Source organism: Hemiscyllium ocellatum, chromosome 24 (assembly GCF_020745735.1).
Source record: "Hemiscyllium ocellatum isolate sHemOce1 chromosome 24, sHemOce1.pat.X.cur, whole genome shotgun sequence".
In the NCBI taxonomy this organism is placed as follows: domain Eukaryota; kingdom Metazoa; phylum Chordata; class Chondrichthyes; order Orectolobiformes; family Hemiscylliidae; genus Hemiscyllium; species Hemiscyllium ocellatum.
This window is the reverse complement of record NC_083424.1, coordinates 43,030,144-43,057,112: the sequence shown is the minus strand read 5'-3', so window position 1 is coordinate 43,057,112 and position 26,969 is coordinate 43,030,144. Positions and strand designations below refer to the sequence as shown.

Genomic DNA, 26,969 nt, shown 5'->3' with positions numbered 1-26,969 from the left:
GTCAAGCTTCTTGAGTGTTGTTGGAGCTTCACTCATCCAAGCAAGAGTGTATTCCATCACACTCCTTACTTGTGCCTTGTAGATGGTGGCCAGGCTCTGGGGAGTCAGGAGGTGGTTACTCACAGCAGTATTTCTAGCCTTTCACTTGTTTATATAGTCACTGTGTTAATGTGGTTTGTCAACTACACTAGGGAGAGATTCCTCAGCTTCGGATAAGTGCAGACATAATTGAAGTCCTGTTGTGGAAGGTTGCATCAACAATATGATGGAAACCAAGAAATTGGGAGAATGGAATAGAATCCTTACAGGAATCAAATGTTGTCACGATAACTGTGTGTGGGGAGTGGACAATGGGCTTATAAAAACCATAGAAACAGATATCAGCCCTGCAATCAGGCAATTTTGTTCCATCACTCACTTCAGTATTGGTAATTTGAAAGTATATGATTCAATCGTGAGTATGTTTTATATTTTTGTTTCCAGATGCTCAGAATTCGTGTCAAAACAGCTGTGGACAAAGGTTGGCTGATTGTTCCTGTCATGTGACTTGCGAATCATTGCGAACATGTTGCCCAGATTACAGTGACTTCTGTCTCCGGGTATCTCCTCAATCAGGAACCTTAATGGGAGGAGAAGATATTGTCATCGTTAATGCAACATTTAATGCTCAGGACAAGATAATTTGCAAGTGAGTCTGATATAGTCAGTAGACACCCTACCTAAGGATTAGTTAATATAAAACAAACGTGTTTAATTTTGAATACACTACAACAAAACATTGTCAGTGTTTTCTTTTAATCCAAAGATAAGAGTATTTTATGCTATAATTAGTGTTATTTCCATAATGTATCCTTTGTCAAATGGTTGGGTACATAAGCAGCTTGGACTAGTCTGCCCAAATGCTATTCATCAGGTTAGATTTTCAGTCGATTATAGGATTGACGTAAAATCTTCATTAGCCCACTGAGACTCTTTTCACTTTGCCTCCATGTGTAAACAGATATTACAGTCTAGAACCTGTCTGATTTTCTTTCCCGCTGTTCGTTACAATTCACCTTTTACTCTAGCTAGCTGATAAACATTTTCAAAAGGCATTGCTACAAGACCTCAAATATACCAAGTATTAATGCATTGTAGCTATTGCTTTGTATTGATACAGAGCCTGGGATGGAAATGAAGTTGCCTGATATGAATCACAGAGTTCACAGGATTATTATAGTACAGAAGGAGGCTATTCAACCCATTTTGTTTCCAAAATAAGCATTTGACTTAGTGTCATTTTCTGGCATTGTTTCTGCAACTCTGCACATTGTTTCTTTTCGGGGAACAGTCTGACTCCCATTTGAATGTATCGATTGGATCAGCCTCTAATACACTGACAGGAAGTGCCTTCCAGACTGACCTACTCGCTGTAATAAATCTGTCATATCCTCTCCTGAGTGGTAACTTCCTATTTACCTTGCGCAGTCCTCTCATGAGTTTCATTTCTGTTAGGTTTCCTCCTTCCTTTCTCCAAGAAAACAGACCCCTAACCTCTCCAGCTATCTCCCAAACTGAAGTTCCTTATCCCTCTAACCATTCTCATAAATCACTTGTACACTCTCTCCAATGCATCACTTTCTTCTGAAAGTGTGGCATCTGTTATTGGATACAATACTCCAGCTGATTTCTTTTTAAAAAGTTCATCACAGCCTCTTTGCTCCTGTACTCCATGCCCCTGTTAATAAATCCTAGGATACTGTATGTTTTTATTAACCGTTCACTCAACCTATTGTGCCACATTTTTCACGACTTATGCACATAAACACCCAATTCCCTCTGTTCCTGTTATCCCTTTAGAGTTCCAACTTCAATTTTATATTGTGTCTTCATGTTATCCCACAAAAATGAATCACTTCACATTTCTCTACAATTAACTTAAGCTGCTATCTGCCTCCCCATTCCATCAACTTGTATATTTGCTACATTTTCTTCTGCACAATTTACAAAGCTTCCAAGTGTTCTATCAACCGCAGATTTTGAAATTGTGCAATTTAGAACAAGGTGCGGATTATTACAATATATCAGGAAAAGCAAAGTCCCAACACTGACCCCTTGTGAACTCCACTGCAAACCTTCCTCCAGCTCAGAGAACATCCATGAGCAGACATTATTCTTTGTTGCAAATTGGGCAACCTATCTCTGGTCTAATTCTCTGAGAGGTCAGGAGTCGAGTAAACATTAAGACATTTGTTGCACTGCACGAGTCCATGTGTCCATACTACTATAAATGCTAACAGCCCTCCACATCTCTCCACTGACTGTCCCAGGCTGTCTGTGTGTATCTATGCGGCATCATCATTGTGGGTGGTGTGAATCATACTCTTCCAAATATTAATCCTTTTGGGCTCATATACATCAGCTTATACACATCACCCCTCAAGTCTTTGCCTTAATTATTATTTATTATTTATTACAAGCTTCTGACTTCATACCTTCACTTGGTTTGGAGGTTTCACATCACTCCCAGAATGTGTTTTTGTTTGATCCAGATAAATGGCGGTCTCTCTTGTGAAACTTGGTTCTTGACTTGGATGGTCTTCTTAATAGAGTGAGGTTTCAGCTTCAACTGCTGGTTTATCCCAGAATATAACTTGTGGATGTTTCTGATCTGTTGGAATAAGACTCCTTCTATTTCATCTTATAGTATTTTCTGCTGTATGTACTATCCAAGATCTCTGTTGATTTTTGTTATTTTTATGATTATATCCTCTCTGTTTGGATCCCGCATCCATCCCTTTTGACCTTCCCACAAATTTGGTAAATCCCTGGTAACAGAAATACTTCTATCAGGTAAAATCCTGTGGATTCTGGAAGTCTGAAACAAACACATGAAATCCTGAAGAAACTCAGCAGATCTGGCAGCATCTGTGGAGATAGAAACAGGGTGAATGATTTGAATCAAGTATGACTCTTCATCAGAACTTTATGTTCTAATCAGATGAGTCCCACTTGGCCCCTAGCCTTGAATGTTATCACACTTCAAGTGCTCATCCAAGAACTTCTTAAAGATATGAGGTTTCCCACCTCAGCCACCCTCCAAGGCAGTACCTTCCAAACCCTCATCAACCTCTGGGTGAAAACATTTTTCCTCAAATCCTCTCTGAGTCTCCTGCCTTTCACTGGAAAATTATGACCCCTTATTATTGTTCAATCAACTACCCATCCATTTATCTGCGACTCATAATCACAGACACCACTATCAGGACATCCCTCAGTCTTCTCTGCTCCAAATAAACCCTGAGTTTATCCTGCTTCACTTCATAGTCTAAACGGTTCATCCAAGGCATCATCCTGGTGAATCTCTTCTGTAACCCCTCCATTGCAATCACATCCTTTCTCCAGTACAGTGACCAGAACTGCACACAGTACTCCAGCTGTGGCCGAACCAAAGTTCTTAATAGCTCCAACATAACCTCCCTGCTCTTACAATCTATGCCATGACTAATAAAGACAAGTGGCCTGGAAGGCCTCTTAACTATCCTATTAACCTGTCCTTCTGCTTTCAGGGATCTGTGAAGGAGCATCCCAAATGCCATTAATTGAGTGCTCCTTGTCTTGTTCCTTCTTCCAAAGTGCATCAGTTCACACTTGTCTGGGTTTTAAATTCCATGTGCCACTGAACTGTCCATCAGACCAATCCATTTATTTGTACCGATAACCTAGCACCTTCCTCCCCAGTGTCAACCACCAGACCAATCTTTGTGTCACCTGCAAAACTTACTCATCGTCCCCCTGACATTCTCATCTCTATCATTTATAAATAACACATACAATAAGGGACCCAGCACTGATCCCTTTGGTACAACCCTGCACACCAGGCTTCAATTACACAAACAGCCTTCTACCACTACCCTCTGTCTCCCATCATTCAGCCAATTTTGAATCCAACTTGCCAAGTCACCCTAGATCCCATGAGCTTTTACCATTTCTTAAAATTTGTTTCATATTTCTTATACGTTTAATAAAATAAGGACTTCTACATAGAAAGTCCCTCTCAATCATAAGATTACCCACAGTGATTTTCAGCCAATAAATTATTTTGGAATAGTCGTAATGAAGAAAACGTAGCTCCCCACTTGCTGAATGCAAGCTTTCATAAATAAGACGATCACATTGGCTGGATAACGAGTGCTTTTGTGATGCTGTTCGACAGATAGATTTTGACCAGGATTCTGAGGATAACTTACCTGCTCTTCTGTAAAATACTCACATGGGTTTCTTAACATTCCACCTGAGTGGGCAGCAAAGGCCTCCTTGGTTTAACATACCCACTAGGAGATGGACCCCTGATGGTGGAGGACCACTTTTGTAACCCAATGGACTGTCAGCCAAGTTTCCTTTCTGCCATGTCTTAAAATGAGAACCCACAACATTTTGCCATTGAATGTACAAGGGTGAGAAACTGAGCCTCACATTACCTCAGCATAAAACTGGCATTCTGCTTTGATTCAATCTGTGAGATTCAGTCAGTTTTGGCTCTGTCTTTGTGTAGGAGATAGCTGTCAGTGCTATTGTCTGTACCTCTGTCTTCAGGTATGTGTTGGTCAAAGTTAAAGCTTATGATCTTGTGAATCCCAAGTTAATTGAAAGGTCTTATTTGCTGTAAGTTTCTGTTGGATTAAACTTCACACTGTCCCATTTCAGGTTCAAGTCAGACATTTTAACCGATGGTTACGTTGATGCTAAACATAGGGCTCACTGTATCTCACCATTGCTGTATGAAAATGGAAGGATACAATTTGAGTTGTCAACAGATAATGGAAAAACCTTTGATCGCCGAGGGACATGGGTGTCAGGTCAGTCAATTTCATTTGGCTAAATCTTTTCATTAAATCTCTCACAGGATGTGGGCATCATTGGCAAGGTGGTGGTGAGCTGCCTTCCTGAACAGTTGGAATTCACTTGGTGTGGATATGCTCAGGGTGAAGTTGAGGAACCTCCTTGACTTGTAACACCACATTCAACCCATTAAATAAACAAGTTCAGAGAGGTTTACGTGAAATTTACAATTAACACGAGTAAGGCAAACCACTTTATTGATACTATCTCAGTGAAGCCAATAAGCCTTGGTGAGCACAAAGAAATCTTGTAAATCTGATGAGACTTGCTAACCCAAGGCCTTCGGTAAATGTGTTACCATCAAATGCCAATCCTCTATCCATGGATGTTCTGCAGTGGGATATGATGATACTTGGGATTTAACTCATTGTCCATTGAAAGAATGCTTTGTGGTAAATGAGACTATCTAATCACCTGAACAAGGACTCTTTAAACTAGAGAAGCTATTACCTAAAGAGTTATTTGTCCTTTCCTTGCATGTATTTGTTCTCCACTCAGAAACTGCCCAGAGCAATATGACAAGGCTCAGTTTTACCAAGATTGTCAGGAGCCAACACTGAGCTCAGATCCAGCTTTGAGGTGGCTGTAATGGAATGCGGCTCAGCACTCTGCCTGAACATAGAACAGTGCAGCACAGGAACAGGCCCTTTGGCCACCATGTCTGTGCTGACCATGAGGAGAAAGTGAGGACGGCAGATGCTGGAGTTAGTTGAAAAATGTGGAAAAACACAGCAGGCCAGGCAGCATCCGAGGAGCAGGAGAATCAACGTTTTGGGCATAAGCCCTTCTTCATGTGCTGACCATGATGCCATTCAGAATTAATCTTCTCTGTCTGCCCATGGTCAGTATCCCTCTATTCCCTGCCTGTTCATGTGTCTATTGAAATATCTCTTAAATATTGCTGTCTTATCTGCTTCTACCACCATTCCTAGCAGCATGTTCCAGGCACTTACTATCCTCTGGATAAAAACCTTGCCTTGCACATCTCCTTTAAACTATTCCCCTCTCACATTAAATTATGTCCCTCATTTGTGACATTTCCACTCAGTGAAAGAGACCCTCACTATCCACCCTCATGGGCGGCACGGTGGCACAGTGGTTAGCACTGCTGCCTTACAGCGCCTGAGACCCGGGTTCAATTCCCAAGTCAGGCGACTGACTGTGTGGAGTTTGCACATTCTCCCCGTGTCTGCGTGGGTTTCCTCCGGGTGCTCCGGTTTCCTCCCACAGTCCAAAGATATGCGAGTCAGGTGAATTGGGCATGCTAAATTGCCCGTAGTGTTAGGTAAGGAGTAAATGTAGGGGTATGGGTGGGTTGTGCTTCGGCGGGTCGGTGTGGACTTGTTGGGCCGAAGGGCCTGTTTCCACACTGTAAGTAATCTAATCTAATCTATCAGTGCCCCACATAATTATATATATTTCTATCCGGTTGCCCCTCAGCCTCTGTCACTCCAAATGAAAGGAATCCAAGTTTGTTCAACCTCTCCTTATAGTAACATGCTCAGTCCGGGCAACATCTTGGTAAATCTCGTCTGCACCCACTCCAAAGCGTCCACATTACTCCTTTAGTGCAGGCTGGTTAAAATTAGCCAGGGAACCAGCCGACCCAATTAAACACAATGTGGAGATGTCCTGGCAACTGTTTTATGGGGGGTCTAGTGGGTATTGCCAATCTGGGTAAGACAGTGTGAAGATGCCTCACAATGGAAGCAAATGCAACTCTAACCTTTGGGGATTCATGGGTTTGGATCCTAGTTACATCACCCGAAGGTGCAGTGTGTTCCAGTGTTCCAGGGCATAACCCCTTGACACAAATATTGTTCAAGATGGTGGTCCTTGATGAAATTTCAGTGAAATGCATTGGGCCAGGTTTTCTGCAGAGTAGCAATCCCACACTGATTACCATTACACTCCACTTTGACAGAACAAAGGAGCTCTGCATTTCTGACAGGAGATTCCAGTCAGGGCTGGGCCCCCATGCACAACTTCCATCCAGGCTGCAGAAACCATTTTGTGGCCATTGGAAAATCTAGGCCATTGTACCCCATGTATCCAATTTGCCCTGGAGCCTTGAGGCCTTGACACATTAAAGCAGCTGACTGCAAATTTGTCAAATTGAATTATGTCATTCAAACACGATGCAATCTTATTTAGAGTTATCTGATCTCCTGTTCCTGGACCCCCTCTGCTCATTTGAATGTAGTTAATTGTCAGCTTTAACAGATGACAAATGCCTGAGCATTTACCGCCTTAGACAGTGGTGGTGTATTTACTGTAACAAGTACGTGTGGAACTAAATAATTTAATTATCGGTGACTGGTGAGTGGTAAATTAACTTTTAAGAAGATTGTGACCAGGCGATGTACAGAATTGGATGAGTAGTTGCCCGAATGGCCAGCTGAGAAATATGATCTGTGACAGGCTGACAACTTTTTAATGTTCTTTCATTGGATGCTTGTGACAAGACCAGCATTTGTTGCCTATTCCCAATTTCCCTTGAAATGTGTGGCTTGTTCAGTGTTTTTAGAGGGAAGTTAAGAGACAATCCCATTACTGTTGGCCTGATGTGCTTTTTTAGCGACACACTGTCAATCTACCTTCCCACCTATCTGGTCCATCCTCCTCTCCGACCTATCACCTTTACCCCCACCTCCATCCACCTATTGCACTCTCAGTTACCTTCTCCCCAGCCCCACCCTCCTCCCAATTATCTCTCTACCCCCGAGGCTCCCAGTCTCATTCCTGGTGATGGGCTTCGGTCTGAAAAATTGATTTTCCTGCTCCTTGGATGCCGCCTGACCTGCTGTGCATTTCCAGTAACACATTCTCAACTCTGATTCAGATCTAGGCCAAACCAGGCAGCAGATTTCCTTCCCTAGAGATCATTAGTAAACCAGAAGGTACTTACAGCAGTTAATGCCATGCTTATCATTGCTGAGACTGGCTATTCATTAAATTTAAGTGCCACCAGCTGTGGTGGAGGGATTTGAACCCATGTTCCTAGACCATTAGCTGAGCCTCTGGTTTCCTGGTTCAGTTTCCATCATGTCGCTATTATTGCATTGTGCTTGAGTTACTTACCCATTGTGTTGGGCCCTGCACTAGGTTCATGTGGCAATCAAAGGAAGTCGGGGTGTGGGGTACCATGTTATGAAAGATTTGTCAGTGGCTGAACATCAAGGACTTCATGAGATAATGCAGACAATGATATCCTTGTAACATTATGCACTAGCACACCTTGTTGGATGATTCCAATTTGTCAATTTGCTTCTGCTGGAAAACAGAACGGTGTGGGGTGGGTGTGGGGGTGGGGGGAGGTTTGTAACAACTTTCTGCAGACTGCATACTGGTCATGGAATTTTACAATTTCAGATAACTTTTAGCAATTAAGCTGTAATAGTAAAGTCACAAGTGACCATGGAAAATTGATCTCCATATACAGGAAGAATGTGAAGGGCACTGAGAATTCTCCTAATGTCAAATAGGGATGAGTACAACACAAAACCCTTCTCAAAAGGTGAACACTTTTAGTGTTCTAATTAGTTCTAATGAAACATGGATATGCCATAAGCTCCTTGAACTTTGCTTTTTTAGTTGGAGTGCTTAATGAACCCCTTGATTAGATTGTTGTTCTGCAATCATACCTAGATATTCACTGTACTATTTATAGAATTTGCAAACCACATCGTATTCTGTAAAAACTTACAAAAATGACTTTTTTTGAAAGGCGCAAGTATTTAAATTAATCTATGAAAAGAGGGAGTCAATAGCTTTCCAAAGTGGGTGGTTTGGATTTGTGGAAATATTATTCTGATTACGATAGGCCAGATGATTGAGATATTAAAAATTCCTTTCGCCCATTAACCCAACACAGCAAACTCTAATCCAGGATGTGACTGAGAAGTATTTGATCAGCATTCACAATTTAATAATGTCTTGACACTAATTGGCCTAATTGGGAGACCAAAGTTTAAGGAGCTTATAATCTTCAACTTCTGACCTTACATCTATCTGTGACCAATTAACATTAATAATAAAAATTATTTTCCATTTAGTACGATGAATATTTAAAGCTGAGCTAGACAGATTTTTTTCATCAGTGCGTGGATTAAAGGAAGAGACAGGAAAGTGGAGTTAAGGTTTACCAAATCAGCCACGATCTCATTGAATTGGGGAGTAGACGCAATGGGCTGAATAGCCTACTTCCTCTCCTAAATCTTATAATCTTGTTTATTTGGTGTTCAGCCCATACCTGTGCATGGGAGTACATTCAAAGCTGCTACTAATGCCAATTGACCTTCGAACTAATTAGTAAATAATCGTAGGTTATTATCTCAAATTTATTGTTCTGATAAACTCTTCTGTTTATTAGAGAAAAATGTTATGATCAACTAAATGGAGAAGCTTACTTAGCATGAGCAACTTCTGTGCTAAAGCAAGTATGAGGCTTAAAAATATGATGCAATTTGATTTAGCAGAAACTGTCGGGTCGTGCCACAATAATAATTCGGACTAATTTCACACGTGTGAAAGACATGGCAGGGCGCACATGGAACTGCTAGCATTTGGGCATCAGCCACTTGTCACACAAATTCCCTTCCACTCAACCCTGGTGAAATGTGAGTTCGATCCAACTGGACACCCAGAGTGTGGAATGATGCCCATATTCCAGAAATTGCAGTGAATTCGTAGGGAATCAGTGACTGCAGTTTCCAGCCAGTGTGTTTGTAATACCCCCAACAAAGAATCAGCCCTACCTTGTATGTTTAATTGAGGTCAAAAAGGCAGGCTGTTACATATTTGTAATGATTGCTTCCAATGCTCAAGCAGAGGCCAACCACAGATTTATCATTCAGTTCGATTTATTGACAATGTATGGAGGATATTCAAAACTATTAAAATGCTTTGTTTGTTTAGTTTAGTGGTTTTTTTAGAAAAATGACCCTTTGGGATTCAAATATGAAAATATTGGAACAGGACCCATGTACATTATGTCAACAGATAGCGAAGAGATAATTAAAACTTGACAAACTACAAACACCACAAATGGGCATGATGCACAGCGTACAGGTGCTTCCAGTTCATAGCTTGTAATGATTTGCACAATACTCTCTTCATATGTAAATGGAGCTGTCCAACAGTTCACCTAAATATTTACTGTGCAGCAAATAAACCCTTGGCAAAATACAATAATGTTATACTGGCATAGTTTCTCCAGATTTTTACATCATAAAGCAATTTTAAAAAGGTTTACATCGGAAGTGGTTGGGTCTTCGGTTACATCCTTCAAAGACACTGTTGCTATGGGACTAGGGAAGGTAAGTATTATCATGGCTTGTTCATACTACAGAATTATTCAATATTTGTTTTCAGAGTCATAAATTTGTCAAGGCTAAAAGAATACTGCTGCAACATTTGCCTTCAGGGCTTTTGTGAGTGTCTTTTCCTAACTTAGTGCCCTCTTAGTGGTTGCAGCATAACTGAGGAAAGTGATTGACTTTCACTGGTGGGGTGGGGGGAAATAGTGTAGACAGCCCTGCAGAATGACCTTGTGCAACTCTGGCTGAAGGAGGCCCAGTGCTGGCTGGAACCACTTTGAATGGCTAACAGCAACCTGTTTTGTAGACAGTCACATGGGCACAGGCAGAATGGCTGTCAGAACTGGGCAGCAGCTTCATGCTACATCGATAGAAAAAAAGCCTTCAGATGCTGGAATCCAAAGCAGACAAACAGGAGGCCGGGAGAACACAGCAAGCCAGGCAGCCTCAGGTGGTGGAGAAATCAATGTTTCGAGTAGAACCCTTCTTCAGGACTGAGGAAGGGTTACATCTGAAACATTGACTTCCCTACTTCCTGATGCTGCCTGGCTTGCTGTGTTCTCCCAGCCTCCTGTTTCTCTACTCAAGCTACACAGGGCCGTTGCCACTCCCTGGCTTCAGTATTGCTCATAATCTGCTGTAGGGTGGCTTGGTGGACTCGTACAGGAGTCTGAAACTGTGTCTGTGTGTGTATCTGGATGTATGTGTGTATGTCTGTATGTGTGTTGTGTGTGTGTGTGTGTGTGTGTGTGTGTGTGTCAGTGTATGTGTGCCTGCCAGTGTATGTGTGCCTGCCCTTCTCCACCTCCCTCCCAGATTTGACACACACACACACACACACACACACACACACACACACACACACACACACACACACACACACACACACACACACACGTCATGTAGACCCCAAGGTTAGCTTCCAACCACATATCCTCGCCATCATTCAGACTGCCTTTTCCCAGCTTCCCAACATCACTAGACTCTACCCTTCAGCTATTACATATATATTTTTGTTACCTCTAGACATAATTATTCCAGCGCACTGCTGGCTGACTTGTTATGCTGTATCTTTCATAAGCTTGAAGCGATCCAAAACTCTACTCCTGTGGCCTAACTCCCATTGCCCCTGTCTGACTGACTTATAGTAGCTTCCAGTTAGGGAACATCTTGATTACAAAATCAAAACCAAAAGAACTGCATATGCTGTAAACCAGAAACCAAGACAAAAATTGCTGGAAAAGCTCAATAGGTCTGGCAGCATCTGTGGAGAGGAATCAGCGTTAATGTTTCGGCTCGAGTGACTCTTCCTCAGAATGAGTTTTTCCAGCAATTTCTGTCTTTGTATTCTGGTTATAAATTTTGTTTTATAATGCCCTTTGTAAACAAGTTGGATTTTTAAAATCATATTAAAGGCAATAGTTAAAGACAAATAAAAATGTCTCAGCTGGTCAGGCAGCACTGAGTTCAACAATCAGCCATAATCTAACTGAATGGCAGAGCAAGCTCGATGGGCCTATTCCTTCCTGTTCCTATGTGTGGAGAGATACAGAATTAAGATTGAAATTGAAAGCATTTGCACCAGGACATGTTTTGTTAATCTGAAATGCTGACTCCATTTCTTTCCACAGATTTTGTCTGACCTGTTTAGTATTTCCATCAATTTTACATTTATTGATATTTCAGGGGTACACCACCCACAGTAATTTCCATATCTGAACAAAAGTTATTGTTGTGCCTGTCACGGTTGAATAGTTGCGGTGTGAAACTGAGCAGTGAGACTTTAAGGACTTTGGGCATTGTAAGTGTGCAAGAGTAGGTAAAGCTAAGAATGTAACATCCCAGTTATACCTGATAAGAAGTGTTGGTCCGTATGTGATAAGTGGAACACTGCATGAAGCTCGCAGTTCACTTGTTAGGACAAAGCATTCACTGACCTTGATTATATTTGCAGAGTAATTAAAGTTCTTTCTGCACTGCAATCCCAGGACAGAAATGTCTGTGATGGCCATCTTCTCTCCCACTGCCTCCTCACTGTTTCCTGCTCATCCTCTGCCAGCAGACAAAATTTGGAGCATACTCTCTGCATTGTTGCAATATTTGCACTCTGCTGACACACTCTTTAGCAAAGAATTTGAGAACTTTCTGTAGTTAGAATGCACACATCTCACCCCCATACACACTTCTAAGAGATCCAGCTGAGTTTTAAATGGTAATAGTCTTGTACAGCCTTGGATACCTTTTGAGGCAGAACGTAGTACTGAGGCCTACTTAGTACTGAGGCCTACTTAGAACTGAGCGACATTGTACTCTCATTATAATGAGCAGACAGTTTGCTTGTTTCAAATAACACAATGAGTGACCAAGAGTTAATCATTTGCACATTCCCCTGTATCTGCATGCATTTCCTCCAAGTGCTCCAGTTTCCTCGTACAGTCCAAAGGTGTGCAGGTTATGCTAAATTGCCCAGAGTGTCCAGGGATGTGCAGGCCAGGTGGGTTAGCTGTGGGAAATGCAGGGTTATGGGGATAGGGTTGGGGGGGAGGTTAAGTCTGGATGGGATGTGCTTTGGAGGATCAATGTGGACTTGACGGGTCAAACGCCTGCTTACTCACTGTAGGGATTCTACATCAAAACCCTTAAGCCTGTTATTTATCTTTCTCCAATTTTTCCCTTTATGTTAAATACTATCCAATTTATTCAAAAGGAAGATTTTCTTAAATCTACAGTCTCTAATTACTACCTTATAACATTTAGAATGAGTGAGATGTATCTTTATCAACTAGCATAATGAAAAATTAATTTATTTTGGACTTTACTAGGATCAATTTTTAATCACAGAAAAGATTTGATTATTTAGTATCACTGAATATGTATAAGTATCAATTGATCTATCTGTCAAATGCAGTGATGATAAAATGTTATTTCTAATGGCAGAGAGTAATGTTAGCAATTCTAGTCAATCAGCTCTGTGTGAGGCCAGACCCAGAATCATACGTAGATTTCCAAATAGGACAAAAGAACTCTGAGATTTTCCAGGAAAGCAAACATCTTCCAGTAGCTGGGTATCTTTGAATAACCTTAGTGTACTCCAACTCAACACCCTCAGGTATATTTGACCAGAAAGGAGCTTTAGGTTTTAAAACCCAAATGGTGGCTCAGTGGTTAGCACTCTTGTCTCGCAGTCCCAGGGACCTGGGATCAATTCCAGCCTCAGCCAACTGTCTGTGTGGATTTTGCATATTCTCCCCGGGACTGCGTGGGTTTCCTCTGGGTGCTCCGGGTTCCTCCCAAAGTCCAAAGATGTGCAGGTTAGGTGAATTGGCCATGCTAAATTGCCTACAATGTCCAGGAATATGGAGGCTAGGTGAATTAGATTAGACTAGATTCCCTAGCAGGGTTACAAAGATAAGGTAGTAAGTGGGTTTGGGTGGGATGCTCTTTGGAGGGTTGGTGTGCTCTCAATGGGCTAAAAGGCCTACTTCCACATTCCATGACTCCATAGTAACATTTAAAAGGCTTTTGGATGGGCATATGAACAGCAAGAGTTTAGAGTGCTGAGTGCTGGCAAATGGGGCTAGACTAAATTAGGATATCTGGCTGGCATGGATGAGTTGGACAGAAGGATGTATTTCCGTGTTGTCCAACTCTATTAAAAAGACATTGGGGGGTTGAACTTCTGCAGTATATCTCTTTGGTCAACTACCAGAACTCCAGGAAAAGTGTAAGTGCCATCCATGTCTGTGTTCAAGGATTTTGTGGATCTACTGTCAAAGTCTACATAGGTTTCATGAAAGGTCCCCTTACAGTGATTCCTTTATGATTACATCTTTATGAAGTATGGGCTAGGAAATCAGAGCTATAGTGTGGTAGATTTGTCTACAATTCAGGCTTATGGTGAACACTGCTCCTTCCCCATTCTCCCTCACTGTGAGCTCAGACATTCAGAATTATTCTTATTAAGTGAGTTATTTCATCACTTTTCTATTGTGTTTCTTTAATCCCACAGTACATCACAGCAAATTCTCGTCCCTGAAGAAAAGCACCTTGGTGAATGCCACCAAATGGCAGTACTATGGCACGCCCAACGTTTCAGGGGATCTGACTCTGGTTTGGAACACATCATTGATCTCAGCAACCTCTGTAAATATTGAAGTCTGGGGATATCAAGAAACAGGTAAGTTGCATTTCTGTGTGAATACAGGCAGCTTTGAGGGAATGTACAAAACATTGTGATGTTTGCAAGCAATTAGACAACTGCACCGCTTTTATTCCCACTTTTGTCCAAAGTCTTTGCAAGAACTACATTGAATTTACATTACAGACAAAGATCTTGTGGCATACTTCCTTTATTCTGGCATTAATGTTCCACTCAAGTCTCCTCCCACTCTATTTCATTTCACCCTAACAATGTATTACTTTCTCCTTTGGATGATTAGCTTCTCTGTATGTACATCTGCTTTTCACTTTAACTACTCTCTGTGGTACAGAGTTCCACAATTTAACCATTTCCCAGGTAATGAAGTTTCTTTTCAATTTGGATCTTGTACTCATGTCCCCCAGTTTTGAATTCCCTTGTTGATGATGTATATTGAATGACTGAGTCCTAGAGATGGCACCAGAATGTAACTCAAGAAATCCTGTTTAATGACAAGATAGAAATATAATTAAGTGAAAGTATATTGAAATATAATTAAGTGGCCTCCCTGGGTCCTGTGGTCTGTTTTTTTTTCAATCCCTATCCCATAGCTGTCCTTTTCCATGCCCCACAGCCCTGCAGGAGCACCCCGATGACTTGGATGGTTGGGCCATCAGCTGTATAAAACAAAAGAGTTGCTTAGAAAGAAAAGTCTGTCATAGAACATAGAAAAATACAGCGCAGTACAGGTCCTTCGGCCCTCGATGTTGCGCCGATCCAAGCCCACCTAACCTACAGTAGCCCACTTTCCTCCATATGCCTATCCAATGCCCGTTTAAATGCCCATAAAGAGGGAGAGTCCACCACTGTTACTGGCAGGGCATTCCATGAACTCACGACTCGCTGAGTAAAGAATCTATCCCTAACATCAGTCCTATACCTACCACCCCTTAATTTAAAGCTATGCCCCCTCGTAATAGCTGACTCGATACGTGGAAAAAGGTTCTCATGGTCAACCCTATCTAAACCCCTAATCATCTTGTACACCTCTATCATGTCACCCCTAAACCTTCTTTTCTCCAATGAAAACAGCCCCAAGTGCCTCAGCCTTTCCTCATATGATCTTCCTACCATACCAGACAATATCCTGGTAAACCTCCTTTGCACCTGTTCCAGTGCCTCCACATCCTTCCTATAGGATGGCGACCAAAACTGCACACAATACTCCAGATGCAGCCGCACCAGAGTCTTATACAACTGCAACATGACCTCAGGACTCCGGAACTCAATTCCTCTACCAATAAAAGCCAGTACGCCATATGCCTTCTTCACAGCACTATTTACCTGGGTGGCAACTTTCAGAGATCTGTGTACATGGACACCAAGATCCCTCTGCTCATCCACACTACCAAGTATCCGACCACTAGCCCAGTACTCCATCTTCTTGTTACTCTTACCAAAGTGGATCACTTCACACTTAGCTACATTGAACTCCATTTGCCACCTTTCTGACCAGCTCTGCAGCTTATCTATATCCCGCTGTAACCTGCCACATCCTTCCTCACTGTCAACAACTCCACCGACTTTTGTATCATCCACATACTTGCTCACCCAACCTTCTAGTCCCTCCTCCAGGTCATTTATAAAAATGACAAACAGCAATGGTCCCAAAACAGATCCTTGTGGAATACCGCTGGTAACTATGTTGACCCTTTGCACATGTGCAAGAGCACGTGGCCTACTGGGAAATGGTTTCTCACCAGAGTCTGAAACAAGGCCAGGTTGTGTTCCATAACTCATCATTCAGATTGGTCGTTGGTACTCTGTACCAAATCTCATTTACTCACCTATTGCCCATATCTAGCTCAGTCACAAAGCTGAAATAATACACCATCCAAAGCCAATTTCCACGGCGCGGTTAAGCCAATCTTGTTATTCTTACCTTCTTTCCTTTAAATCCTCCACAGTTTCATTCCCCTCAGTGCAGGAAAATGCCTTCACCTTTGGACACTCCAAATTTGTGATTCTTTGACACTGGTCTTTCAGGCAACTCTCAGCCCCCGATTCAAATCTCTGGATTTCTGGTTCTAAACCTCTACAGCATTTAAGAGCATCTTGAGTCCAATTCCTTGACGAAAGTTTCCTCTCCTAACCTTAGCATTTCATCTCTCCATTTTCCATCCATCCACCGATGGGATGTCATAGAGCCATAAAGTCATAGAGATGTACAGCACGGAAACAGACCCTTCGGTCCAACCCGTCCATGCCAATCAGAAATCCCAACCCAATCTAGTCCCACCTGTCAGCACCTGGCCCGTATCCCCCTCAAACATTTCCTATTCATATACCCATCTAGATGCCTTTTAAATGTTGCAATTGTATAAGCCTCCACCACTTCCTCTGGCAGCTCATTCCATACACGTATCACCCTCAGAGTGAAAAGGTTGCCTCTTAGGTCTCTTTTATATCTTTCCCCTATCAACCTAAACCTATGCACTCTAGCTCTGGACTCCCCTACACCAGGGAAAAGGCTTTATTTATCCTATCCATGTCCCTCGTGATTTTATAACTTCTATAAGGTCACCACTCAGCCTCTGACATTCAAGGGAGAGACTATTCAACCTCTCCTTATTGCTTAAATCCTCCAACCCTGACAACATCCTTGTTGATCTTTTCTGAGCCCTTTCAAGTTTTGCAACATCTTTCTGATAGGAAGGAGACCGGAATTGCACCCAATATTCCAACAGTTGCCTAACCAATGTCCTGTACAGCCGCAACATGACCTCCCAACTCCTGTACTCAATACTCTGACTAAAGGAAAGCATACCAAATGCCTTCTTCACTATCCTACCTACCTGCGACTCTACTTTTAAGGAGCTATGGACCTGCACTCCAAGGTATCTTTGTTCAGGAACACTCCCTAGGACCTTGCCTTTAAATGTATAACTCCTACTAAGATTTGCTTTCCCAAAATGCAGCACCTCACATTTATCTAAATTAAACTCCATCTGTCACTTCTTAGCCCATTGGCCCATCTGATCAACACCCTGTTGTAATCTGAGGTAACCTTCTTTGCTGTCAACTACACCTCCAATTTTAGTGTCATCAGCAAACTTACTAACTATACCTCTTATATTCATATCCAAATCATTTATATAAATGATGAAAAATAGTGATGGCACTCCATCGGTCACAGGCTCCAGTCAGAAAAACAATCCTCCACCACCACCCTCTGCATTCTACCTTTGAGCCAATTCTGTATCCAAATGGCAAGTTCTTCCTGTATTGACGAGATCTAATCTTGCTAACCAGTTTCACATGGGAAACCTTGTCGAACACCTTACTGAAGTCCATTTGGATCACATCTATCGCTCTGCTCTCATCAATCTTCTTTGTTACTGCTTCAAAAAACTCAATCAAATTTGTGAGACATGAATTCCCATGCATAAAGCCATGTTGACTATCCCTAAAACAATCCTTGCCTTTCCAAATACATATACATTCTGTCCCTCAGGATTCCCTCCAACAACTTGCCCACCACTGAGGTCAGGCTCACTGGTCTGTAGTTCCCTGGCTTGTCCTTATCACCCTTCTTAAACAGTGACACCACATTAGCCAACCTTCAGCCTTCCACCTGTGACTATTGATGATACAAATATCTCAGCAAGGGGCCCAGCAATCACTTCTCTAGCTTCCCACAGAGTTCTCAGGTACACCTGATCAGGTCCTGGGGATTTAACCACTTTTAAGCATTTCAAGACATCCAGCACTTCCTCCTCTGTAATATAGATGGTTTTCAAGATGTCACCATCTATTTCCTACATTCTGGATTTTCCATGTCCTCTTCCATAGTAAATACTGATGCAAAATACTTGCTTAGTATTGGGATATTTTACTCAGTAAATAGCTGAGTATATGTTCTCAGCTACACTTGGCAATCTTGGTGTTATATAACGTACCTTGTCACTTCCAACTGGGTTTCCCAGTTTAACACAATTTTAGCTGGCACCTTGATTGATTTGTATAGTCCCACGAGCTTGTGTAATCGAAAAAGCTACTCAACAACAAATGATATCAGGAGGCCACAGGGATAACTGTATGAGATGCCTGTGTTGGAGTGGAGCTTCACTAGGGATAACAGCAAGACAACAGATAGAAATGAATGACCACTATCACCCTCTTATTGTACCATGATGGCTTTCCCCATCCAAGCAAAAGCGGGTGTTCTGCGTTCTGGGTTCACTCTGAAGTTTATCAATTTAGTTTGGATGAGGAAGGCCATCATCACTTAATAGGAAGTTGACAGTGGCCATTCACTTCCATTAGCCACAAATTAAGTTTTGATCTTTACTTTTGTTTAGTTTTAGGTGTGTAGAGTGGGAAACAAGTAACTCCATCGTCTTTGGTGTTGGCCCATCCACATTTAGTTAGGTATTTGACTGATTCCTGCCACTCTCTGTAGCCTCAGTACAAATTGTCACATGCTGCAATGTGCAGTCAGTACTCCACCAACTGTTGGTGCTCCTTGTGTTGGCCTTTTGAACTGCAGCTTTCAGTGAGTTGTTGTCACACATGGAAGTAAGTCTTTGTGGTTTGAATTTTAGTCCCAGAACTAGGAAAGTTATGGATTTGTAAATTTTACATGACAAAATACTTCAAACGATAAATGTATATTAATTTAATAAAGGTAATTGAAACTAATTCACAATTGACTACTTCTCCTCTCAGGTACACCATACTCAGAATCCTGGGAAGGAAAATGGACTTACCTCTATTCACTTGAAAAAGCTGCACCAAACAGCGGGACTTTCAAATTCACCCCTCAGCCTGCTAAAAAACCCTATTCTGAATGGGAGATTGGAATGCTGCGACTAACCGCTGAGAATCAAAACGACGGGGCAGCGTGAGTACATTAATCTGTTTTTGGGTATCTAAGCTGGGTGTATAATCAGAGACTCTTTGGTGGATTTCCAATCTAAGACTTGGTATTAACTTAGCATTTCTGTTCAGCCTGTTACTCATTCCTAGTATAAGGTTAAAAGCAACATAATTTCTCGCCATTTTGACCTGGAATTGGTTCCTAATTCTGCCCATATTGGGAACCAAACACCGTCAACGTTAACATCAGCAGCTTGGCGTTGTGGGGAGTGAGAGATGTTCCCAGCAATAGATTACCCATTCTACCTAAGGGGTGGGGTCTTCGTTACTGATTATCACTAAGTGGTCTGGTGTCATGTGTGAATCTTCACATCTCTTTCTAGTTTGGTCAGAAAGTGGAGACATGAAAAACCTTTGCTGAAATTGTGTCCACTGCGCCTCAGTTGGTAGCACTTCCAGTTCTAAGTCAGAAGGTTATGGGTTCAGGCTCCAGGGACATAAGCACACATTATGGGCAGACAATTCATTGCTGAATGGAAGGGGTGTTGCATTGTTGGTTGAGACATAATTGATTTTAGGAAGAGGGCCCTATTCTCAGAAAAGAACATGGGTGTTCCCTACCTTTCTGCACTGACCACCATTCTTGCTGAAGAGAGACAATGAAGGTAGCTGATGTATAAACAATCAAAATATGATCGTGCTGCCATCATGACACACAGCCAGAACATGTCAGTGAGATAGAATAGGTTGAGTTGTACTCTACATCCAGTCAGCTTTTAGATTAGATTACTTACAGTGTGGAAACAGGCCCTTCAGCCCAACATGTCCACACCGACCCGCCAAAACACAACTCACCCAGACCCATTCCCTTGCATTTACCCCTTCACCTAACACTACGGGCAATTTAGCATGGCCAATTCACCTAACCTGCACATTTTTGGACTGTGGGAGGAAACCGGAGCACCTGGAGGAAACCCATGCAGACACAGGGAGAATGTGCAGACTCCACACAGAGAGTCACCTGAGGCGGGAATTGAACCTGGGTCTCTGGCGCTGTGAGGCAGCAGTGCTAACCACTGTGCTGCCTACTAGCTTTTGTTGACCCACTGAGACCTTTGACCAACTTTTATTGTTAATTAATTCATGAGATGTGGGCAATGCTGGCTAGGAGAGCATTTATTCCCTGTCTATAAGTGGAGTTACGACTTAACCGTGTTGCTAGGGGTCTGGCGTCATATGTAGGCTAGACCACGTAAGGATTGCAAATTTCCTTCTCAAAAGGACAATAGTAAACCAGATGGGTTTTTACAACAATCAGCAAATGGCTACGTGGTTGCCATCAGGCTTGCGTTGTATTACATATTTTTATTGAACTCACCATCTGTCCCGATGGGATTCAAACCCACTTCCCCAGAACATTAACGTGTACCTTGATGAGCAAGAACATAGAGGCAACATAAATGTACTTGGTCTTTTTTACTATTGCCAGTAGGTTTCCTGTTAGATTTGAATGGTTTATAAAGTGAAGAACTCACCTTGACTTTTGCGTCTATTTTGATTCAGTAATGTCAGAGCATTATGGAGTCCAAGCCATGCGCTAGCTTGGCACCTGGAAGAAAGGTTCAGAGAAGACTCGGCTGCCTGGGCGTACCAGAAATGCTTGGCCTGGCACAAAACTGAAGAGACACTGCCAAACTTCCTGCTGGAGATTGCAGATTGCCCTTGCACTCTGGCACAGTCACGGGCAGATTCAGGGCGATTTCATGTAAGCATAATATTTTGTTGGAAAAGGAACTGAATTTTCATATAAAGTGGACAGCTTTTTAAAAAAATGCTCACCCTGCCCACAATTTCCTTAAATCCTCTGCTCATAAGTAGAACCTCTGCTCATAAGCAGTGCAACCTCATTGGTGCCAATCAGCTTTAGTATGTAGTCCATGTGGCTCAATCTTCATGTGTGAGTCCCAAAAGTTGGAAAGTTAAACTTCACTGATGGAGGAACAGTTATTTCATTGAAGCCCCATTGCAGTCTAATTGGAGGTCATCATAGCTACAGCTAACTCTGCCCTTACCTGGTGCTGACGTGCCTGAACATTTGGGCTGTGATTGGGACTGGGAGCCCTGATTTCTCCTTACTGAGGAACTCAGATAACTGCTGGCCCAGATAAGAACCGAGTCCCCTGCAAAGCCAGTGGGACTGAGCCTAAGGGTTTCCAGAGTCAGGGGCTCAGTATTGCCTGCTAAACAATCGGGGTAGTCTTCAATCAACTTACTTCAGCATTTTGTTCTCCAGCTCAGTCAGAAATAGATTATTCAGTCATTTGTTTCATTGTTGTTATTGGATCATGTTCAATGAGAGGGGGTTAATTCATGTCCCCACATTAGAACAATCACGACTGAATGAGCTCTGGGATGGTTACTTGTGAACTACATTGGTAATATGTGCATCTTCATTCAGTAATCTCTAAACATCTCACCATATACATGCCTGAGACCTGTGGCCACTGCTAATATACCATATGTTCTCCAATATTAGGCAGTGAGAGAGAATTCACTCCATTTTAGGCAGATAGAAATTTCAGCTTGCGACTTTGTTTGATAAGGTTAGGGTTAGGGTTAGGATGAGGGTTAGGGCCACATGTTTGTCACAGACATAGATTGATTGCGGTAGAATATGGTGTATCTTGTGAACTATAGTTCAGTAGGCAATGGTCCTTCCATTGTGCTGTCTGGTCTGGATATGCGGCTCCGTGTATCTCTTCCAATGCCTATTTTATTTAGTTATGTAGCTACCCTGATTTATTGATGAATTGGGGCTGCATTGAGATATAACCAGTAAGTTTCTAGACTTACCGGTGTTAGAGCTTTACATGTTTATACGGATAGATTTAACTACATACAAAAAGTCAATAGCTAATGTAAATGTTAGTTCCTGAGAGACAGAGGTAAGAGAAGTGAACAAGATGATAAAGGAAATAGAGGAGACTTTGAGCAAATATTTTGTTTGCCTTCACTAGAGGAGTCACAAATTATACACCAAAAATAGTTGAAATTAGTAAGTGTAACATTGTCATTCAACAAATGAGGAAAAGGGGAAATAGGGAATTAAAGACCATCAGCCTGATATTAATGGTCAGGAAAAAGCTAGAATCTATGATCATGAATGTCTTAACAATATTCTTAAAAACTAAGTTAACATAGTTCTATGAAAGGGTGATCATGTTTGACAAATTCACTTGAATTTCTTGCAGATGTAACTAGTAGGGTTGACAAAGGGGAACAAGTAGATGTAAAGAAGTTGGATTTCTAAGATGCAATTAAAATGTTGATACAAAAGATAAGGACTGATAGAGGTGGAGTAATTTATTAGCATGGATGAAAGATTGTTTGACTGACAAGAAACAGAGTCGGGTTAATTGGGATACTCTCCAGTCGGCAGGCTTGTCTTCCTGGATTGCTATAAGGATCAGTGTAAGGTCTCAGTTATTTACAATCTAAAGTAATGGCTTAAACAGAGAGATTGAGAATAATGCATCTAAGTTTGCTAATGATAAATCTAGGTGGGCATGTATATTGTGAGAAGGGTACAAAGATACTGCAAAGAGATATAGACAGCTTAAATGAATGAGCAACAAAAAAGAAATAGAAGCAAGACTTGTATTTATATCTCACTTTTCAAGTAAACCAGATGTTTCACAGCCAAAGAAGGACAATGGAGATGTGGTTATTGATGTAGTACAGGAAACAAAATGGCATGTAGAGCACAATATATGGGGGAAGGTTATTCATGTTGGTACCAAGAATAGAAAAGCATATATTTTTTTAAGATCACATCCCCTACAGTGTGGAAACAGGCTCTTCAGCCCAACAAGTCCACACAGACCCTCCGAAGAGCAACCCACCCAGACCCATTCCCCTACATTTACCCCTGACTAATCCAGCTAATACTATAGGCAATTTAGCACGGCCAATTCACCTAACCTGCACATCTTCGGACTGGGGGAGGAAACCAGAGCAAACCCACACTGGGAGAATGTGCAAACTCCACATAGACAGTTGCCTGAGGCGGAAATTGAACTTGGGTTCTGGCACTGTGAGGCAGCAGTGCTAATCACTGAGCACCGTGCTGCCAGAAATTGAGCTGCAGTGAGCCTGATGTGATTTGAAGACACCACCTTCTGATGTGGAGTCAGACATGCTTCTCCTGTGCCACAAGCCCACAGCCAACTGCTCCGTGCTAATGTGTGAAATTTCTAAACGTCGATGCTCAGAGAGATGTCGGTGTACTCATACATGGAACAGAGAAAATTAACATGCAGACAGTGAGTAATTGGGAAGGTAAATTGCAATTTGACCCTTATTACAAGGAAATTAGTGTACAAGAATAAGGAAGACTTACTACAATTTTACCTGGCTTTCATGAGACCCCACTTGGAACACTGTTCAGTTTTAGTCTTCATATCTAAACTAGAAGAGACATGCATTGGAACTGTTGCTATGGTTCAATAGATTGGTCTGGAGTTTAGAAGAGTGAAAGATGACCATATTGAAGTTTCATAGGCTAGAGACGAAGGGGATGGTTTTCCCAGGTTGAAAACTATACAACTGGCACTATGGTATAAGGATAAGGGACAAACTACATTGGAATGGGACGAGGAGAAATTTCTTCCCTTGTGAATCTTTGGGATTCTGTATCCTGGAGAGTTGTGATTGCTTCATTCTTGAATATACTTCAGCCTGAAATAGACAGATCTTTGGAGCCTCAGAATCAAGGCACCAGACATTAAGCAGGACTGTAGAGTTGAGGCGGAAGATCAGCCATAATTATATTAAATGGGGGAGAAGGTTCGAATGCTCTACTGCTTCTGTTTCTTCTTTCATATAATGAAGTCAGGCTGGAAGAAAAACAAGGAGTTTTCAAATAACGGTAAACATGTTTATTTTTTTCTTGTGAGACAACTTAGATGACATTTAAAGGAAATCATCTCCTCTCAGCTTTCTTTCCTCTTCACATGCAGGATGTCACTAGTGGTGCTTGTACGCACTGTAAAGGCACTCATTCAATTCCACTGGGGGAGTATGAATTGAAAAAGAGAGACTTTAAAGATGTTTGAGGCTGGACTGACTGAAAGATCTCATTTCTAATGCAGACAGACTATGGGTGTGACATTGAGAAGGGGAGTAAATGCACCTATCACCCAGGAGCTGCCCATTGTGTTCGAGCTATCCAAGCAAGGTAAGTGATAAGTCTAGTCTCCTGTTCCATCCCAACAACGAAACTTAGAAAATAGGAAAAGGAGGAGGCCATTTGGCCCATCAAGCCTGCTCCACCATTCAATATGATCATGGTTAATCCTTGACTTCATGCCACACTCCTACTCTATCTACCTACCCCTTGACACCTTTAGTGTTTAGAAATCTATTTCAATAATCAGTAACTTGGTTTCCACAGCTTTTTGTGGTACAGAATACCACACGGTCACAGACCTTTAACCAAAGAAGTTGCTTCTCATGTCAATCCCCTATCCTGAGATTGTGACTCTTTTGTGTGGAGTTCCTAACCAGGGAAAACATTATTCCTGCAGCCCTGTCAGAATTTTATACATTTCAATGAGATTCCCTCTCATTTTTCTAATCTCCAGTGCATACAGGCTTGGTGAATTTTCACTGCACTTTTTTAATGGCAAATCTCTTAGGTAAGGAGACCAAAACTGTGCCTGGTACTCTGGGTATGATCTCACCAAGGTCCTGTGCAGCTGCAGTAAAACATTCTTATTTCTGTACTCAAGCTATCTTGCCATTTACCTTCCTAACCGCATGATTGCATACAATGACTGGTGCATGAGGTCATCCAGGTCTCTCTGTACATCCCCATTTCCCAAACTATCACCATTTAAATAACACTCTGCCATTCCTGTTTCACCCATTGAAGTGGACAACATCACATGATATGTTATACTGCATCCGCCACCTACTTGCCTACTCGTTCAACTTATCTGAATCACCTCAAAGCCTCTTTACATCTTCCTCATCTCTCACAATTTTGGAAATTTCCAAAATATTACACTTGATCAGCCAAATTAATGATATAGACACGCAACCCCCTATCCGTGGAATTGTTTTCCGCGGTTCAGTTACCCGCGGTCTACTGCGGCCCTAACATGTTAAAGGGAACCTTCGGAACCAGGGACTGGGGGCTGCTGGGAAGGCAGATTTTCCATTTAAGTGAATGGGGGGGGGGGGGGGGGGGTGGGGGGTGGTTGGGGAGGGGAACTACTGCATTGTGAATAGCTGGGGCCCAAGTACTTTTCCTTAGAGGACCCATTACTCACCACTTTCCATATTGAGGTTGACCTGCCTGCCAACCTGCTCTCATTCCACGCTTACTACCAGTCTTGTGCTTTGATTTGCACACTCACTTCCTCTGTGGGACCTCAACAAAAGTTTTCTGAATGGCCAAATACACCATCCACTCCTTTCCCATTATGTTATCTCATAGTTACACCCTCAAAGAAAATCCCAGCAGTTTGTCAAACATAGTTTCCTTTTCATAAATCCATGTGGACTTTGTCTAATCCTATTGATATTGCTTAGGAATCCAGTTACCCTCTTCTTTTATAATAGGAATCCTGTTACCACATTCTTCCTACTAGACTCCTGCACTTTCTCCCCTGTTGATGTTTAGCTAATTGGTCTGTAATTCCCTGTTTTCTTTCCCCTTGCTTTGTTAAACAGTGCGGCCACATTTGTCACTGTTCAGTTTGCAGCCACTATTCCAGAATCTATGGAATTTTAGAATATGGCAACCAATAAATCGAATATTTCTGTTGGCTCGACCTTTAGTACCCTGGGATGTAGACTAATCGGCCTTGGGGATTTATCAGCTTTCAGTCCCATTAATTTCCTCAGCACTGTCTTTTTTTGTTTATTAATATTAATGTCCTCAATTCCTCTTTCTCACTATACCCTTGGTCCCCTAACTGGGAAGTTATCTACGTCTTCTTCTATGAAGACAGAAGCAAAGTAGTTGTTAATTTCTCTGCCATTTTAATTTTCTACATGATCAATTCTCAGACTTCAGACTGTAAAGAGCTTACATTTGACTTGACCAATTTTCTTCCTTTTTTCAACTTTTTCAATCTTTTACAGTTTGCTTTTATGTTCCTTCTAAATTTACTCTGATACTCTTTTCCTGCCCTCTTATTACATTCCTTGATCCTCCTTTGCTGAAATGTAAACTGTTCCCAAGATTTAGGTTTGCTACTTTTTCTAGCAAATTTATATGACGCATCTTTGGATCTAATACTACCTACCCTTAATTTCTTTTGTTAGCCATGGTTGGACTGATTTTTCCGTTGTGACTCTGTACAACAGTTACAATGCATGCATTCATTCCTTAAATATTAGCCATTTACCATCATGCCTTCTAATGCAGTTACCCAACCTGTCACAGCGAACTCACCCATCATACCCTTTCCTTTGTTTATATATAGGACCCTAATTTTGGATTGAACCTCCTCACTTGCCATCACAGTAAAGGACTCTAACATTTTATGGTCACTCATCCCTAATAAACACGATAAAACAAGATTATTAATTCTTATTAGTAGTTATTCGTTGCACAATATTGAATTTAGGATAGCCTGATCCCTCATTGGTGCTATCATACTTTGCGTAAAAAACAATACACACTCCAGGTGTACCATAAAACAGGGATATGGGCCATGAGCAGACAGGTGGGACTAGTTTGGTTT

General features: G+C 41.8%; 1 protein-coding gene across 6 annotated transcripts in view; it reads left to right on the top strand.

Moving 5' to 3' along the window:
• The window catches only part of susd2 (sushi domain containing 2), a 233,071-nt gene that overhangs the window by 141,974 nt on the left and 64,128 nt on the right, over positions 1–26,969 (top strand). For all 6 annotated transcript variants that reach the window (XM_060843721.1, XM_060843718.1, XM_060843720.1 and 3 more), the window contains 6 exons: positions 484–688; positions 4,687–4,838; positions 14,209–14,376; positions 19,066–19,240; positions 20,779–20,980; positions 24,366–24,451. In XM_060843721.1, coding sequence (XP_060699704.1) covers positions 484–688; positions 4,687–4,838; positions 14,209–14,376; positions 19,066–19,240; positions 20,779–20,980; positions 24,366–24,451 — 988 coding nt within the window. The remainder of the gene's footprint in view (positions 1–483; positions 689–4,686; positions 4,839–14,208; positions 14,377–19,065; positions 19,241–20,778; positions 20,981–24,365; positions 24,452–26,969) is intronic.